The sequence below is a fragment of the Clupea harengus genome, chromosome 19, assembly GCF_900700415.2.
Source record: "Clupea harengus chromosome 19, Ch_v2.0.2, whole genome shotgun sequence".
Taxonomy (NCBI): domain Eukaryota; kingdom Metazoa; phylum Chordata; class Actinopteri; order Clupeiformes; family Clupeidae; genus Clupea; species Clupea harengus.
Window position 1 is genome coordinate 6984846 of NC_045170.1, and position 19010 is coordinate 7003855.

Consider the following 19010-nt stretch of genomic DNA (forward strand, 5'->3'; position numbering starts at 1 on the left):
AAGATGCAGCATTTCATGAAGTTTGTACTTCAAATGTAATAAGATGATGACTTTGAGAAGGCTTTCTGAAGTAGGTAGACTTACACTTTGACATGTTTTTGCTGTAAGAGACCAATGTAGTTTTAGAACTCACTTTGACTTTACAAGCTATGACCCAGTCTCTTGCCTGTGCTGCTAAGACATGCTTATACCATACGAGGGCCTATGTTTGCGGAGCATGTGCCAACATATCCCATATTTTCCCCAAATATTTTAGACCCGATACTATATATTTTAAATTCCAATCTCTTAGGATTCAGCTCTCTATAAGATGATGGTGAGTAGAAGAAATGTCTTTGCAATGGCAAGAGGTGACCTCAGAGTTCCACTTGTTTTCTTAATATGGATACATGCTGCCATCTAGTGTTAGTAAAAATAACTGCCTCAACAGAATTTCTTAAATCAACAGCAGAAATGTAGCCTGGATGCCAGACGAACTTAGCCCCGCCCACAATTTTTTGGGTTGGGAAGTTCGGTCTGGCATTACTCCATTGAGGAGAAATTATCTGCGGCTCGATATCGGCCGTACCAATCAAATTGTTAAGGCGGGCTTTATACGATGATGGACAGATGATCAACAGTAACGTAACCAACCACGTCACCAACACACGAGTTGAATTCGTTTTCAACAAACATGGCTGCCGCTGGAGAGCTGAAATGTATAGATTCGAGTCCATTTAGACATTGACAGTGCATTCATTTTGAAAGAGGAACAGAGAAACGCGATTAAGGCATTTGTCAATCGAAAAGATGTTTTTGCCTTCCTTCCTACGGAATCCGGTAAAAGTGTAATGTATCAGCTGCCCCTGGTCACATACTACGTTGTTCTGATTGGTTGAGGTAACCAATTGAGCGAAGAGGCATTTTTTCTCCTGGTTCGGTTGAAACACGCCCCATAATCACAGCCCAATGGAGCGATATCAGACTCATATTCTGACTAGAATTATGAGTATGACATCGTCAGGCTAGCAGAAATGGTTTCTACATCCACATTTGCCAGGTTGACCTCGTTAAAGCCTCAGTTATGAAAGATATCAAAAATAACAACCTCAGTCAATAAAGATGGAGGTAGTCAATCAATATACTTCAAATGCCCATATATATTTTTAACTTTAAACATTCTTGTAATCATAGTAATCATGTAATCATGCATTTTTGTTGAAGAGGCTGAGCTTTCAAAGTCACTAAGGTGATATCTCCAGTTCCCATTCCGAAGCTTTGTGAACTGACTGAGTAAAGATCCTATAGACATACTGTATGTGCAAAAGCTGCATGATTGAACAATAAGGTTCAGAAGACGTTTACAAAGAGATTCAACCAAAGGTGTGAATAATGCGCTGATGTGGTGACAGGTGCGAAAGAGCAGGGTTTCAGTCCCTCCTTAACTTCCTCATGATACTAAGAGTCTGTAGAGGTGAAGTGTCACTCAGTGTGTGATCGCTAAGCTAACACGTCTCTCAATAGCGCACATTAATCATTATTAAACTAGTGTCAGAATGGACCATATCTATGGGAATATGAATGCGCCTGCAGGCAGGAAGGACAGTAAGTAACATCAGATTTGACTCTTGCAACCAGTTGTTAAAGATTAAACATGGTACAAATACTGTTCATAGGCTATTGTATGTATCTTGTAAAATTTGTTACTGTATTTCAGCTGTAGGAAGCAAAAATGATTCATTAGATGAGGTAAAGATGTAATTATTAATGTACTAATTGATGAGTTTTATTTCACACAGTGTCTGGCTCCAGGCTCCCTGAGGCCACAGATCCTCCGTGTGCCAGTGGCGGAGAAGGAGAAGTTTCCAAGTCCAGAAGGGTTGTGCTCCTTCCTTTGGCTCTCGGCCTCGGCCTGCTTTTCACCCTTCCAGCTCTTGCTGCAGTGATCCACCTCTGTGAGTTTCACATTCAAATTCAGTTTTGTTCCTTTTCACATGACAGGAAGCGTTTAAATAAGTGTCAAAAGAGATGTGAAATACATCTTCATATGTAATGTGATGATCCGTAATTAATACAACATTTCTGAATGAAATTAATTCTGAATTCTGAATATGCCAGTGCCTTTATGACGTATAATGCATGGATTTCCTGTATGGTATAGTGTAACACATGCATGATTCTGACCCCTAAATGCTTGTATTGTATGCATACTTTGGTAGATACCAATGAACAAGCAAAGCTTCATCTGATGGAAAAGCTGCACAGGAACCTGTCGGCAACTTTGAATAACACCGGTGAGTTTGCTGGACACTACTGCTTTTCCTGTCTTTTTTTAATTATTATTTTTTTAATTATTACAGTGACCTTGTATAACATGCCGTAAAGATAGAAGGTGAACTGAACTGAAAATTCACTGTGAAGTCTCTTGAGGTGGACTGTCCAAACCCAGTGGTGTGAGTTTCTCTGCCTGTTCACCTCAGAGAGGTTTATTTTTGCCTGTGGTCGATCTTGTTGCAGCTGCATGCATGTGTGTGGTCGCCCCTGTGCCTGGCATACTTCCTCACCTCAATTGTTTTTCACATTACAGGAAGCGTTTAAATAAATGGCAAAAGAGATGTTAAATACATCTTTATATGTAATGTAACGATCCATAATTATTATGAATTTTCTGAATATCAGCAGAGTGGTAATACATCTGTGAAGGTGTACTGAAAGTTTTGTCCGCTTCTGCAATGTCACACTCTCCAACTGCCATGGTCTTTTTTTATAGACTTAATTGCAGGGGTAGAGGACCTGCTTATCAAGCAAGAACATTTGTTGACCCTCCAAATGTCTTTTGATGGTAAGTTTCAAATAGAGATGCATTTAGTCAAATGTGAAACTAGCATAGAAAGAACTTTCCACCTCCCCCAGAGAGTTTAAGAAGGGTATTTTTAATGACAATAGCTGACTTCTACTTTAATTAAATGCAAACAGCAGGCTGCATCGGTAAAACATGGTGACAGCACTAGCCACTGATCTTTGTGTTATCATGTGTGTTTGTAGCCACCTCTGGTTGTAGGGTCTGTCCTGATGGCTGGGCTCACAACAGTGGGAAGTGCTACCTCTTCTCCTCCACTAGAAAGACCTGGAAACAGAGTCGAGATCACTGCATCACATTAGGGGGGCATCTGGCCATTGTGACCAGTCAAGAGGAACAGGTGAAGTAAAAGGGTGTTTTATTCGTTATTGCATCCAATGCATTTTTTCAGATCAAATGTTTTAAGTTGTAGATTTGAAGACGAACTTGGAATAAACTTTCCATAGCGTGATTAACATATCAAAGCATCCTTTAGTGAAAGAATAGTCTCTTATTTTGACAAGGTTTATTTGACTAAATCTGAAACATTGTTCTTTTAAGTTGGTACATGTTATTATTTTTGTTTTGTAAAAAAGCATAGAGATGGTTTGGGCTTTTTCATGTAGTTATACCATTTAGGAATACATATCTGTGATCTCTCCCATTAGAATTTTCTATCCCAAAGTGCCATTGGGAAAGTCTGGATGGGACTGAATGACCTGGAGACAGAGGGACAGTGGATTTGGGTGGACAGCACACCTCTAAATGAGACTGGAGCTGTGTAAGACATGATTCATACGTTCTCAACACAACCACATTACACTTACTTATAAATATCAATAGTCTACATACTGTTTCATGTACAACGATGTAAACATGCAGTGATACATTCAAATGTATACTATCTGTTTTTACTGTTCAGCAGTGAATAGAGGCGCTGCTACTGTCCTGCTATTGTCATGTTTACACTTGTAAGCACAACAAACTTGTGCTGGTCAGTCAGACACAGCACAAAGACTAGGCTGGCTGTAGGTTTGACACGGAACAGCCTTACTGCCATTGCAGATGCAGAATTGAGTGAACTTAGAGATGGACAGATATGTAGTATAACTGTTCATCATCTTCCATACAGAGCATTCTTTACATCATGGTGCATTGTGTTTACTCCATCCACCCTGTTTGTTCAGATTCTGGCGGAAAAGTTCTGATGGACAGGGTGAACCAGATAACTGGAAGGAGGAAGACCCTTCTGGGGAAAACTGTGCACTTTTCTCCAAACATGGAGACTGGCTTGACAACTCCTGCAAGAATCCGTGGAAATTTATGTGTGAGACGGTAGCCTGATTAGACCGGATTAGATTGAATATTCAGCTGCTACATATGGAGGCTTTTATAAAAATCTTTTAATTAAATGTACACAGTTATTGCTACACTATGGTTATAAGGAACCACTTTCCAGACCAACAAAGGTTTATGTGTGTTCGTCTTTCTGTGTAACTGAAATGCAATATTTTATTAAAGGACCCTATCTTGGTGAATGGAATTAATCCGACTCCACTCAATTTAGGAACTCAGCCTTAGTCCCTGTTCTTTTAATGCTATTTCTGGGAATATAATTTAGTTCTTTGCCAGGACTATTCAATATTTTTTTCTTCATTCAATGTAGATTATAGATTGTTTTTTTTAGGTTTATCTGTCACCCATAACGATATTGCAGTTGCTGATGGTGATTGGTGATTTTGCACCTTTGACCAAAGCCCACACACATGAGGTTGCACTGGGTGAAGATCAGATACTTTCATCTAGAAATGAACTGGACTGCATGAGACTCCAAGGAAAGATGCTTAGTCTATGCACAATGAGACAATGTTTCTGTTCTAAGTAGCGAGGTAATTTGCCTCATTGTTGGTTTGACATTGTTCACTCATATCTAGCTTGTCCATCCAGAACAAACACTTTGCATGGTTTCATTTTTCTGCAAGATGCAGCATTTCATGAAGTATGTACTTCATATGTACTAAGATGATGATATCGAGAAGGCTTTCTGAAGAAGGTAGACTTACACTTTGACACATTTTTGCTGTAAGAGACCAATGTAGTTTTAGAACTCACTTTGACTTCACGAGCTATGACCCAGTCCCTTGCCTGTGCTGCTAAGACATACTTATACCATACAAGGGCCTGTGTTTGCGGAGCATGTGCCAACATATCCCATATTTTCCCCAAATATTTTAGACCCGATACTATATATTTTAAATTGCAATCTCTTAAGATTCAGCTCTCTATAGAATGATGGTGTGTAGAAGAAATGTCTTTGCAATGGCAGAAGGTGACCTCATAGTTCCACTTGTTTTCTTAATATGGATACATGCTGCCATCTAGTGTTAGTAAAAATAACTGCCTCAACAGAATTTCTTAAGTCAACAGCAGAAATGGTTTCTACATCCACATTTGCCAGGTTGAACTCCTCAAAGCCTCAGTTATGAAAGATATCATATAACAACCTGTCAATAATGATGAAGGTAGTCAATCAATTTACTTCAAATGTCCATATACATTTTTTACTTTAAACATTCTTGTGATCATGGTAATTATGCCTTTTTGTTAAAGAGGCTGAGCTCTCTAAGTCACTAAGGTGATATCTCCAGTTCTGTTGAAGAGGCTGAGCTCTCAAAGTCACTAAGGTGATATCTCCAGTTCTCATTCCAAAGCTATGTGAACTGACTGAGTAAAGAGCCTAGACATACTGTATGTGCAAAAGCTGCATGATTGAACAATAAGGTTTCAGAAGACGTTTACAAAGACATAAAAAAAAGGTGTGAATAATGCGCAGATTTGGTGACACGTGTGAAAGAGCAGGGTTTCAGTCCCTCCTTAACTTCCTCATGATACTAAGAGTCTGTAGAGGTGAAGTCTTCCTCAGTGTGTGATCGCTAAGCTAACACGTCTCTCAATAGCGCACATTAATCATTATTAAACTAGTGTCAGAATGGACCGTGTCTATGGTAATATTAGTGCGCCTGCAGTCAGGAAGGATTATTCTCTTAATATGACGTTCTGTAAGTAACATCAGGTTTGAGCCTTGCAACCGGCTTTTAAAGATTAAACATGGAACAAATACTGTTCATAGGTTATCATGTATATCTTGTAATACTTGTTACTGTATTTCAGCTGTAGGAAGCAAAGATTATGCATTAGATGAGGTAATTCAACATTTCTGAAAGAAATGAATTCTGTATTCTGAATATGCCAGTGCCTTTATGATGTATAATGCATGGATTTCCAGTATGGTATGCATGCATGATTCTGACCCCTAAATGATTGCATTGTATGCATACTTTGGTAGATATCAATGAACAAGCAAAGCTTCATCTGATGGAAAAACTGCACAGGAATTTGTCAGCAACCTTGAATACCACTGGTGAGTTTGCTGGAAACTACTGCTTTTCCTGTCTTTTTTGTATTATTATTTGGATGACAGTGACCTTGTATAACATGCCATAAAGATAGAAGTTGACCTGAACTGAAAGTTTTGTCCACTTCTGCAATGTCACACTCTCCAACTGCCATGTTCTTTTAATAGACTTAATTGCAGGGGTAGAGGACCTGCTTGTCAAGCACGAACATTTGTTGACCCTCCAGATGTCTTTTGATAAGTTTCAAATAAAGATAATGCATTTAGTGAAATGTGAAACAAGCATAAAAATAACTTTCCACCTCACCCAGAAAGTTTGAGAAAGGTATTTTTAGCCACAATTGCTGACTATCATTAAATGCAAACAACATGGTGTTTGACATGATGTTACACAGTACTTAAAAGGCTGCATCGGTGAAACATAATGGCAGCACTACCCAATGATCAGTGTTGTCATGTGTGTTTGTAGCCACCTCTGGTTGTAGGGTCTGTCCTGATGGGTGGGCTCACAACAGTGGGAAGTGCTACCTCTTCTCCTCCACTGGAAAGACCTGGAGTCAGAGTCGAGATCACTGCATCACATTAGGGGGGCATCTGGCCATTGTGAACAGCTTAGTGTACAGTAAGGTAGGCCTTTCTCTGAGCACCAGCTGAGAGGGGGTCTCCACGCCTAAATAAACTTCAGAAACCTGACTTCGTCTTCCGGTCCCTTCTTCAACTTTGGCGTGCTCATACAGATTCTATCACTGGTCAGTGGGTAGTGCTGTCACTATGTTTTACCAATGCAGCCTACTATGTGAAGTCAGCAGTTTGTTAGACTTTTTTTGCTTAGATTTTTATAAAGTTACCAGGAAATAGACACCGTACAATGTAAAAAAAAAAAACGTCATTGTAACTGAAGAATACCTCTGAGGTGATTTGCGAGACGTCTGAGCCAGCTATCTAATGTTAGCACGTTAGCAAGGTAACTGCCCACAAGGTAAACAGCTTGCTATAGTTGTGATTGGCTGTTTACCTGTCAATCTCACTATAAACGTCTCCCTTATCAACACAACCCCATGTGCCAGACATGCCCACCATCATCCGTCAACGTAACTCAAACCATCTGAATCCACCGTAAAGGGTAGCACTATAGAACAGGGACTAAGACTGAGTTCCTAAATGGAGTGGAGTCAGATTAATTACGTTTACCAAGATAAGGTCCTTTAATAAACTATTGCATTTCAGCAGAGCGCAGAAAGACGAACACGCAGAAACCTTCACCCACTCCCAGTTCCATCGTTGTTCTGGAACAAGTGGTTCCTTACAACCATAGTGTAGCAATAACTGTGTACATTTAATGAAAATAATTGTTGTGAATAAATAGCAGTGGCATATTCAATTCATTCGTTGGCTATCGTCTCACACACAAATTTCCACAGATTCTTGCAGGAGTTGTCACGCCAGTCTACAACTTTGGAGACAAGTGCACAGTTCTCACCAGAAGGGTCTGCCCCCTTCCAGTTATCTGGTTCATCCTGTCCATCAGACCTTTTCAGCCAGAATCTGTGAACAAACAGGGTGGATGGAGTAAACACAATGCACCATGATGTAGACATGCTCTGTATGGAAGATGATGAACAGTGATACTACATATCTGTCCGTCTCTAAGTTCACTGAAGAAGGGGCAGCAGCACAAACACAATTCTGCATCTGCAATGGCAGTGAGGCTGTTCTGTGTCAAACCTACAGCCAGCATAGTCTTTGTGCTGCGTCTGACTGACAAGCAAAAGTTTGCTGTGCTTACAAGTGTAACCATGAGAATAGCAGGACAGTAGCAGCGCCTCTATTCACTGCTCAACAGCACAACCAGATTCTATACATTTGAATGTATCACTACATGTTTACATCATTGTACATGGAACAGTATGTAGACTATTGACACATATAAGTAAGTGTAATGTGGTTGTGTTGAGAACGTATGAGGCATGTCTTACACTGCTCCAGTCTCACTGAGAGGTGTGCTGTCCACCCAAATCCACTGTCCCTCTGTCACCAGGTCACTCAGTCCCATCCAGTAGAAATCCTCAATGGCACTTTGGGACAGAAAGTTCTAATGGGAAACATAACAGATATTTATTCCTAAATGGTATAACTACATGAAAAAGCCCAAACAATCTCTATGCTTTTTTACAAAACAAAAATAATAACATGCACCAACTTCAAATAACATATTCAGGAATATATCAAATTTACTTAAATAAACCTTTAGTAAAAACAAGAAAAAAGAGAGACTATAATTTCACTAAAGGATACTTTGATATGTTAATCATGCTATGGAAAGTTTATTTTGTGAGATACATGAAGTTAAGTTAGGTTCGTGATTAAATCTACAACTTAAAACATTTGTTCTGATATAATGCATAAAGGTATATATTCAAAATGCATGCAATAACGGAAAAAACACCCTTTTACTTCACCTGTTCTTCATGACTGTTCACAATGGCCAGATGCCCCCCTAATGTGATGCAGTGATCTCGACTCTGACTCCAGGTCTTTCCAGTGGAGGAGAAGAGGTAGCACTTCCCACTGTTGTGAGCCCACCCATCAGGACAGACCCTACAACCAGAGGTGGCTACAAACACACACATGACAACACTGATCAGTGGGTAGTGCTGTCACTATGTTTTACCAATGCAGCCTTTTGAATACTGTGTAACAAAATGTCAAACACCATGCTGTTTGCATTTAATGAAAGTATAAGTCAGCTATTGTCGTTAAAAATACCCTTCTTAAACTCTCTGGGGGAGGTGGAAAGTTCTTTCTATGCTTGTTTCACATTTGACTAAATGCATAATCTCTATTTTAAACTTACCATCAAAAGACATTTGGAGGGTCAACAAATGTTTGTGCTTGACAAGCAGTTCCTCTACCCCTGCAGTTAAATCTGTAAAAAATAAAAAAGGTCAGAGAGTGTAATATCGAAAATAAATTGCAGAAGTCGACAAAACATTCAGTTCAGCTCAGCTTCTACATAAATGGGAAACATGAAATAATGTCTTAAACACTTGCTGAAAGTATGGTCCATTTTCTTTTTTTCCATGCCCTTGAACAATTATATGTGTTAAGACACTATTATCAGATATTATGAAGAAAAATGAACACATATGAATCAGACTACTTTCATATAGGTAACTATATTTTAGTTACATTAAATGCATTCATTTACAGTATCCAGCCAAACTCACCAGTGGTATTCAAGGTTGCTGACAAACTCTTGTGCAGTGCTTCTGTCAGGTCAAGCTTAGTCTGTGCATTGGAATCTGCCAAAGAACACATACTTTACATTATTTATTTAAGCATTGTGGGAAACCTGTGGACCTGTGGATCAGATATAGAGTTGAACCAAGGAGATAAACTAAACAACAACAACAACAACAAAGTAAACCCAGAGACTTTACGTACATATGTAAGCATTGTGGGAAAGCCTGTGGACCTGAGTGAATATGTAGAGAGACTCATCATAGTATACTGTCACAAAGGTGACAAAAGTGGACAGAAAAGAGTTATGAGGGAACGCTAACAGGTGAACATGCACAGAAACTCACAGAGGTGGGCCACGGTAATAAGACCAGCCAGAGTGAAAAGCAGGCAGACGCTAAGAGCCAGAGACAACAGAAGAAGTCCTCTGGATGTGGAGACGTTTCCTTTCCTGCCAGTCAGACCTGGAGAATCTGTGGTTGTGGAAGGAGAAAGATAAATCAAATCTGTTCTCAGCCAAAGAAGCAATGATTTGAGCGAATGATCAATGAACAGCAAAATCAAATCTAATCAAATAATGTCTGAAACATTTGCCGAAAGTGTGTTCCATTTTAATCCTCACTTGGCATATAAATCATGCATTTAAATCATGCTCAGCCACCTATTAAGAGTAGTTTGTTTAAATACTAATAATTTTCTAAATGCTAAAGCTAATCCATTCAGTTTTCCCATACGTAATTTTAAGCAAATGAATGAGTGCTACCTGAATATACTTACACTGTGGTGACTCATGGCAGTCAGGAGAATATGGAGAATCTGCCCCCTTCCCCATTTCAGGCAAACTAACATTCCCATAGATGTGGTCCATTATCACACAGCTAGCCGGTGTGCTATTGAGAGTCAGCTCAAGAGCTCATTTACTGAGTGAGAATCAACTTCTGCAGATGCCTGGTGTTATAAGGAAATACTGACGTCTCCAAACATGTCACATGACATTTTGTCACAGGCATAGAGCTTCAGAGCACCCAAACCTTTCACACACACACACACACACACGTCGTAGGCATAGAGCTTCAGAGCACCCAAACCTTTAACACTGTCTGTGTGACAGATGACATGGATCACAAAACCAGTCTCCTCTGTAGGCAAAATCCGCTGAACCCACACACACACACGTTCACACACACACGTTCACACACACACATTCACACACACACACACACACACACACACACACACACACACACACACACATTCACACACACACACACACACACACATTCACACACACACACACACACACACACACACACACACACACACACACACACACACACACACACACACACACACACACACACACACAGAGAGATCCTGTGAAAATCAATCTGCAATCAATGCAGGATGAATGTGATCAGTTGCTTCAATTTACATGTCAGCAGACTCAGTGGTAGAGCCTGTTCTAATCAACGCATGATCACCGTGATCATGTGTGTGTATTCCAACAATTATGATAGATTTAACTATGATAGAGGTGCTACGTCTCCATATGGGAAAACACAATGAACAAAGTGGAGACATTTCTTCTCCTCATGGTCATGACAGTTGTGTTGTTGGTGGCCAAGGGCTTAAGTCATGACGTGCCATTGTTGATCATGCATTGCAATGAAAAACAGAAATGTAAACAAGAGAATTATAAACAAAGCTGAGTCATTTCATACGTATTTCTTTAGCAGATGCTTTCATCCAAAGTAACTTACATGTTGACATTTAATCATATATGTGCTTCCTGTGAATTTTGGTTTTGTTAAGAGCTTGCTTCATCAGTTCAGCAGCAGACACACAACTACAGTGTAACATAAAAAAGGGGAAATCCAAGTATCTATTTTGCAATATGTGGCAAAGACCATTTGCAAAATACAATGGAAATGCAATGCAAACACTTCTCACTTCTCAAACACTCGGTGAGTCTTATTCAGGGGCTAATGTCTCACACACAAATCTGTATGTTTTCCCACAGGAGTTGTCGTGCCATTCTCCTGTGCTGACGAAGCAAGCACAGTCTTCCCCCACCGGTTCCTCCTTCCAGTTGTCTGGCTCATCCTGTCCTCCAGGCCTTTTAAACCAGAATCTGAAAACAGATCATTTCAAGCAACAGTCGGAGTTTGGGTCTAAAACTAGCAAGCTAACTTCCTAAAAGGCACTGAAAACCCACCAAACGCCCTGGTCGCACTGATGAAAACAGGTGTCTTTTGGAGGTATAGTTGGCGTTTCTTACATCTTGGCGGAGGGCTCTGTCCCGTATCACCAAACTAGAGCATGGCTTGGGTTAGCTCACTTCCTAAAAGGCATGGAAAAAACACCAAACACTCAGTTTGCACTGATAAAAGCTTGCTAGCAAGCTAACTGGTGTCTTTTGGAGGTGTAGTTGGTGATGTCATGCTGTGAAAGCTTTTCTTACATCTTGGTGGAGGGCTCTGTCAATAAGACTGACTCTACATATAAACAAAACCACAAATCACTTTTTATCATAAGAACATTTAATCAGGACGAAACAATAAAAAAAATAGTGCTTTATCAAAAAAACAACGTATTACACACACACACACACCAGGTGTATATATTGCTCCACCAAGATTTGTCCGGAACAAAACTCCTGACAACTTCTGGAGTGGGTTGCCCTACCACCATTTCAGGAGTGAGGGGTGAGGTATCTATACAACAGACAAACCACAAATACAAACCAAAAAATTATGAATTATGAATGTGTTTTTTAAGCAGAAATCAATTTACCCCAACAGAATAACAGTTTACCCAACAGAAAAAAAGATTACCATCTGTAGTTGCAGCAGGTACAGCAGTACCTGGAAGGCACAAACAGCAATTACATAAGCAGACAACACAATGTCTTCATCAGTCCAACTGTTTCCAGTGTAGACAATGAATATTTACGATAAATAGATAATCAATGCAAAAACAAGTACCTTGTTCGCGAAACCTCAATTTCCCATCCACACCAATGTGCAAGGGCCGATGTGCTTGTATCTCTAAGGCCTTTGTGTGTCTCTTGTTGACCTTGACATTGTGCAGGTGAAAAAACAGACGTAAGGAGGACATGTAATTGTCCTCCTTCATCTGGCACATGTAATATCGGCTAGACGATAGCTCCCTGTTTAGCTGTTCAGCTACTGAGGAGTTCACCAGTGCAGCTAAATCAGGGGCCAGCTTCAGGCTCCTGAGCAGCTCCTCTGGTCTTTTCTGATTCTTTTGGTGGAAGCGATCATACAAAGAGAACCTTGCATTTGTGCCAGTTTCAGGGTGCAGTGCAGAAAATCGGTCACTGGAGGGGAACTCATTTGCACCGACGGTTTGGGAGGTGAAGCCAACACTTGTGACCCATGGCAAACGGACCTGAAGCCGTTTTTCCTGTGCAGCTGTTACATACTCTGCATTGACAGCACACAGGCGCCCATCATGCGGCTGAAAAAACGTTGACTGGTACGGTTGTTCACATGCCTTGCAACACGTCCAGCAACATCAGATACGAAAACTGTTGGAGGGTGCTTAAAACTTAGCAGAGCATCCCCATAGTCACGGGCTGACTCCTGCCACCATAATGGTAATAAACCACGGAATGCGTGCAAGCCATGTGCAACACTCCACCTATAATTGACAAAAAGAATGTATTGGAATTACACAATTCTTAGAGTCCCTGTAATGCAATAACATCGTTTCCCAGTGTCATGCAGAATGTAGTTTTAATGATGCATAAATATTGCAGGCCTATATCAAACTACTGCTTTGCCTTACCGCCGGCCTTCTGAAGTTTTACAAACATTTTTGGGTACAGATCTTTGTACAGCAGTAGCTCCTCCAGTCTGTTTATTAAATCTGTAGTGCTCCCGGTATCAGAGACCCCAAGGGCAGTGCACGCCTTCACCAAGTCATTCCTCTTTGGCGATAGGGAACATAGGCAATACAATAATCCTGTTAGGTTGGAATAAAAATGCATGTTTAAAACAACTTTTGACATGTTCTTACAGCCCCTATGAAGTATTACTGCAAATGATGACATTAACATTTAAACCAACTCACTGGATGGGACTCCAACACTTTTAATATGGTGTCCTCATCTATGGCAGAGGCAGTTTCTGAAGTGGGTGCTTGGTCCTTTTGACCGAAACCTTTCAGCACTTCAGTCTTCGGGACAACATCACTCACTCTGACATTCTCACCAACCCATGGAGTGAAGGCAGAGTATGTGAGGGGACAGGTGTATGGATTGGCAACCGTGGTACCTTTGGGATAGAAATCTAAAGTAACATTTCAGGTGTAATGTAATAGATGTAGTCATCATAGTCTTTTCTATAATTCTTTCCATAACAAAATCCTGAGGCCACAATACGTTTCTCAAGTGTCTGCCACCTGTCACGCACATTAACCTCTGTGTCTTGTGAGGTGATATTTTCTTTGCTTGGACGTTTGAAGAGGTGAACTGGAATATGGCAATAAAGCATACGTTGTAGGGAAAACACTTGCATGAAGATAAAAGTATACACATTGTTACGACTTGGCTCTTGAGCAGCAACATAAATTCTATATTACTTGAAAGTAGTGGCTAAAATGGTGTCTGCAAAACACCAGCACCAAACGCATGGTGGGAATGCGAGCCTCCTTCTGAGGACAAACCGCATGGCCTCCCCAGGTGTGGACGATCATTTACATTTAGCAGACGCTTTTATCCAAAGCGACTTACATATGTGTGACTTACAATGTATACACATTTTACATTTACACTGCACATCAGGAGCAATTAGGGGTTCAGTGGCTTGCTCAAGGACGCTTCGACAGGGAATCGAACTAGCAACCTTCTGATTACTAAACGACTTCTCTACCTCCTGTACCACTGTCGCCCAATCAGGCTAATTATGCCCATTCACCACCTAAAAGCTGTTGCATTGCCACTGCAAAGCCAGTAGGGCTGTAGAGGGGCGTACCACACCACACCACCGTACAGCACACCATCATTTGACCAACCTGGCAAATCAAACACGACCTTCCAATTTGCATCCGCAATCAGAATAGGGGGGCTGTGGCCGCATCTGACACAGGAATAGGAGTAATCATACTCCCTCAATGCGCTGAAGTGATGGAAAGCTCTTCTAATCACATTATGAGGGAGGCTAAGAGAAGAGTGATCCTCCATGGTTTGCAGGAATCGCCCAATGGCAATACCATTCTACAAAGATATTCCACAGACAATAATTGTATGTGTGACCACATATCAAAATTTTAAATCATGATTTATACTACATGCACATGGTTTTTGAAGTCACTTACCCCTCGTCCCGCAGTCAGTAGAGAACAAAGAGGAACTGTCAAGAATGTCTTGTTATTGTAATTATGGAATCCTGACTGGTATTCCTGAAACATCACTGGACGATGACAGACGAGGCACTCTTTCATGTACACTGACACGGCTGGAAAATAGCAAAACAACTATTAGGTTTATTCAAATTAAATGCACAAAAAGTACAAAATATGAGAATAAGATGTAGCCTGGAAATAAACAGCATTTGATGCTAAAGATGGAAATGTACCTTTGGTAACTGCAGATATGCCATACACAGTACAATGGCGTGTCACTAGTCTTCCGTCTCCCAAAGATGGGGGACACGGACCGGGGCAATAAGGACATATGGCCTCAGCTGGCTCAAAGCTCTCTGGGACAGCTCTCTCTTTTGTGGACAGATCATTTGGTAGCTCTGCTGGTATTTTTTAGCTTTTCCATATGTAGTCTGTCAACTGGCAGATGTCTGTACAATGCATTTCTGAAATGCCTTGCCTGGTGGAAGCAGACTCTTGTACAAGTTCCTCAATTTCTTGAGCTTCCTCCATGTCTGTTGTCGGGTCTGTGTCTCTAAGCAGCTGGGGTCTTTCCTGAAACAACCACCACTTACAAACACAGCGGTGTGAGCAGTGTTTTGATTTGTTTTGGCACTGACAGTGCCATTGGCCCTTGTGGGTCAAAAGACACCCTTGTCCTGCCAAAATGACACCAGCTATCCTTTTCTCCTGTAAAATGAAGGAACATTTCAGGCGGTGTTGGATTTTCCCAAAAAATGGGAAAAACGCAATTTACTTCTTCAGAAAGGGCCTTCCTCTGTAGCTGCTGGCACTCCTCCTGCTGTGTGGTGGAGAGAAGTCACTGATCCACCATTATCTGTAAAGAGGGATGCAGGGGACCTCGCTCTGTTGCGGCAGATGACGAGGGAGCAGCTCAGGCAGGAAGGGGTGCTAGCCCTTACTGATCTTCTGGTGGACAGGAGAATTAGGAGGGAGTTGAGCCAGTACTGCTGCAGGAGGACATGCGGCATGCAGGCCGCCATCAGCCTTATTGAGCGGCTGCTGCAGGAACTGGTGGGTGGGGGAACCTGACTGCTGCTGCCTCCAAGCTCCTCCCTGACTGACGCACCGGCGGCTGTAAATTCGTGCCCCTCTCCACCCTCGGGCCCTGAGCTGTTCATGCTGGGTCCAGTGACCTCACAGGGGCCTGTGCTGGGTGCTGCTCCACAGGCTCTGGGTGCCAGCCTCTCCTCTGCCGCTCCTGCTCCAGTCCGAAAACGGACCTGCAGTGTTCTGCGCAACACGTGTAAGAAACACGGGCAGTTCAGGACAGCGGAGACTGGACACAGCCAGTATGTTAAAGGTCGGGATAGCTTTCGCGGTTAGAGCTAGATGAAAACTCATGGAGGACTCAGGAGGTAGAAGATGTTGAAAAGATGAGGTCTTTATTTCCCCAAATAAGGCCAAAGGCAATAAAAACAATAACAATAATAAACAAATATAAATTAAATATGTCCAAAAAGACAAATAAATGGGCATAATAGCCACCAACATTTACGCAATACGCAATAGTCGACTACAAACATAAAAAGGACCAAAGTAGCTAGTCCTTGAGAGCTCCAACGACTTAAGTCCTATTAAACTGGCAACTCTCCATAAGCAAAGAAAAAGCACGTTTAAGTAGCCTCGACATACACCTGTAATTGGCTCATGCCAATTAATAAGTCACAGGTGTGTCGTAAGCAGGCACCCATGCACCTGTGGCTCATAGCGGCCATACTTAAACAAACAAATGTCCCACATAGCTGGGAAAATGGACTACACTCACGTAGCTAGTATACAGGCTCGGTGACGGCATAGCCGACACATGATAAAGCAGCCAACAACAATAAAGATAACTCGGGTTAACCCGGAAGTTATAAAGAGCTTTAAAGCTTGCGCTTAATCGCGCCATCTTCACCTACAAACGAACACAAGACGAGACATGAACAGCAAGACAAACGTTATGAAATATGAAAGTATGAGGTATGATTTTAAACTAAATAAAACAGAACATGAGACAAGACATTGCACGGTGTGGTTATTTTAAACAGAATGACGAGCATAACAAACATATAACTGTACATGTACACGAACATCGAACATGCAAAACACACACACAAAACACCTGCACCCAGTCCACTAAAGCAGCAGCCTACAGGCTGCAGAGGCGGGTCACACAGGTGCCCCGTCACACAGTACAAGGATATTATATACTGCCCCTCTGTAGAGGCTGTTCCCAAGGAGCAGTGGTTGGAGGATATAAACAAATGCATGAAAAATAAATGAATAAATTGTCCCTCCCCCCTCCCAGAGGCATGGCCACTGGCTTAGTGCCCCTCAGCCCCTTCCCCTCCCAGTTTCACACTTTCTGTATATAGTTCTGTATATGTTTTCTGATATATATTATTATATTGTATATATATATTATGCTATAGTTGTTGTTGTTGAATTTGTTATTGCAAATAAAAGTTTGTTTACAACAAAGATTTATATTTTTCATTTGTTCTTTTGTGTTTTGTGAATAGAAGAATGGATTAACTGGAACACACATTTTTTATGAAATAATAAAAGTACCTCACACATAACTGTACAGGAACTTGCATTTAAATATTCAATGTAGATTTATATATATCTCACTAATATAAGGTAAATTAAAAGTAATATGCAAACAAATTGTGATTTCTAGTAATAAAATTGAACTTCGCAATAAATAATGCACACCTAAATTTCTGCTAACGGTGGGACTCGAACCGGGGACTTTGGGGTCAACTCTTCTCTCATAAATGCATATATGTATTGAAAATATGTAGAATTATCCATATAAGGTTAATAAAAGGTAATATGCAAACAAATTGTGATTTCCAATTATGAAAATGAGTTTTGCATGAAATAATGCAAACCTCAATTTCTGCAAACGGTGGGACTCGAACCTGAAACCTCTGCTCTCATAGTGATGCATATAAAAACAGAAGTTTAATGTTTTAAAAATAATTTATGATGTACATCAACATTAAAAAAACTTTAGTCATGGAGGATTAGGCCATACAAAATCCCTTCCTTCTTTTTTTCTCATCTCACACTTCTTTACAGCAGCAATCAGTCTCATCACAATTCTATTCACAATCTATAGGCTCTATATATCCAGTAATGAAACAAAACCTTGAAGCGAACTTTTATTTAGACGCTTTTCGACGATCTGCTTAAATGCGACACACATACTGTAGAGGTGAGGAGGGGATACAGCTCTACTGCCACCTAACGTGCTGATGTCTGAAGCAAATTCGATTATAGCATCAATTGTGAAGAAATTTGTTGTGGCCTATTTTGCAATAACACAAATTTAGTTCTGACGACTCAGTTTGGAATTGCAACATTGAACACATCAATCCACAATGAAGACAACGCAACTAAAGAAGATAACAAAATTGGAGATTATACCATAGAGGTTGTGGAAGCAGAGTGGCGCAGCGGAAGCGTGCTGGGCCCATAACCCAGAGGTCGATGGATCGAAACCATCCTCTGCTATCTTTTTCACTATGACCTAAATAGTCCTCAGACGCTAAGCATCCAAGGACCCCACCACTGACGAGGGTGGGCAACAATTACAAACCTCATATTAAAGTCGGCACCAACAATCAACAAGGTTGCATATTGAAACTGTACGTCAGGGGTCTGGCCCGCCAAGCGATTTTATCCGGCCGGCCGTCTCTTCAGAAAAGTTACATTGATTTGAATGGTCTACCCCAACGTTTACCGCTGCCATTGGCAACGGGTTTTGTGCTTCACATCTTTTATATCATTCCGCAAGTAGTCCAGTCATGTAAGGTAATGGAAACTATCTTACTTTTAATAGTTTTTGAACACAACCTTAATTGAAGTCAGCAAGTAATGGGTTGCTACTCAACGAACATTTTTTTCAAGTCACGAAATGGCAATATTCGGAAAATATCATCAGAAAATAAATAGATGTGTGTCAAAGGCAAAGGTTTCAATGCGTATTCTGTGGGTCTGGACGAGAGTATTGACATAAATGATAATACTCAGCTGGCGATTTTTTCCAGCGGTGTTAACAACCAGTTTGAAGTGACAGAGGAATTACAATTAATAACAATGCAAGGCCGTACCACAGGTAAGATGTATTTGAGTAAC

The 19010-nt window shown here is 40.9% G+C and overlaps 1 protein-coding gene and 1 long non-coding RNA gene across 2 annotated transcripts; both read right to left on the reverse strand.

Annotated features, from left to right (window-relative positions):
* Nucleotides 1-7377: 7377 nt before the first annotated feature.
* LOC116224970 (CD209 antigen-like protein E) lies at nt 7378-9810 on the reverse strand. Its single transcript, XM_031586104.2, has 5 exons — nt 9461-9810; nt 9088-9159; nt 8693-8847; nt 8210-8325; nt 7378-7778 (listed from the first exon to the last, which is right to left on the reverse strand). The coding sequence occupies exons 1-5, from the start codon at nt 9549-9551 to the stop codon at nt 7616-7618; spliced, it is 597 nt and encodes a 198-aa protein (XP_031441964.1). The 5' UTR covers nt 9552-9810; the 3' UTR covers nt 7378-7615.
* A 2185-nt stretch (nt 9811-11995) lies between these two features.
* Nucleotides 11996-12499, reverse strand: LOC116224974. The gene is made up of 2 exons (XR_004165830.2): nt 12308-12499; nt 11996-12187 (listed from the first exon to the last, which is right to left on the reverse strand). It is a non-coding gene; the product is annotated as an uncharacterized LOC116224974 (long non-coding RNA).
* Nucleotides 12500-19010: the final 6511 nt, after the last annotated feature.

Bases quoted from the DNA above. Each gene is read 5' to 3' on its own strand.
- LOC116224970 (XM_031586104.2), bottom strand. From the start codon at position 9,551: ATGTGTTCTTTGGCAGATTCCAATGCACAGACTAAGCTTGACCTGACA. The intron at 9,160-9,460 runs GTGAGTTTGGCT...TATTTTTTACAG, and splicing joins AGCAACCTTGAATACCACTG to ATTTAACTGCAGGGGTAGAG. The intron at 8,326-8,692 runs GTGAAGTAAAAG...GTTTCCCATTAG, and splicing joins TGAACAGTCATGAAGAACAG to AACTTTCTGTCCCAAAGTGC.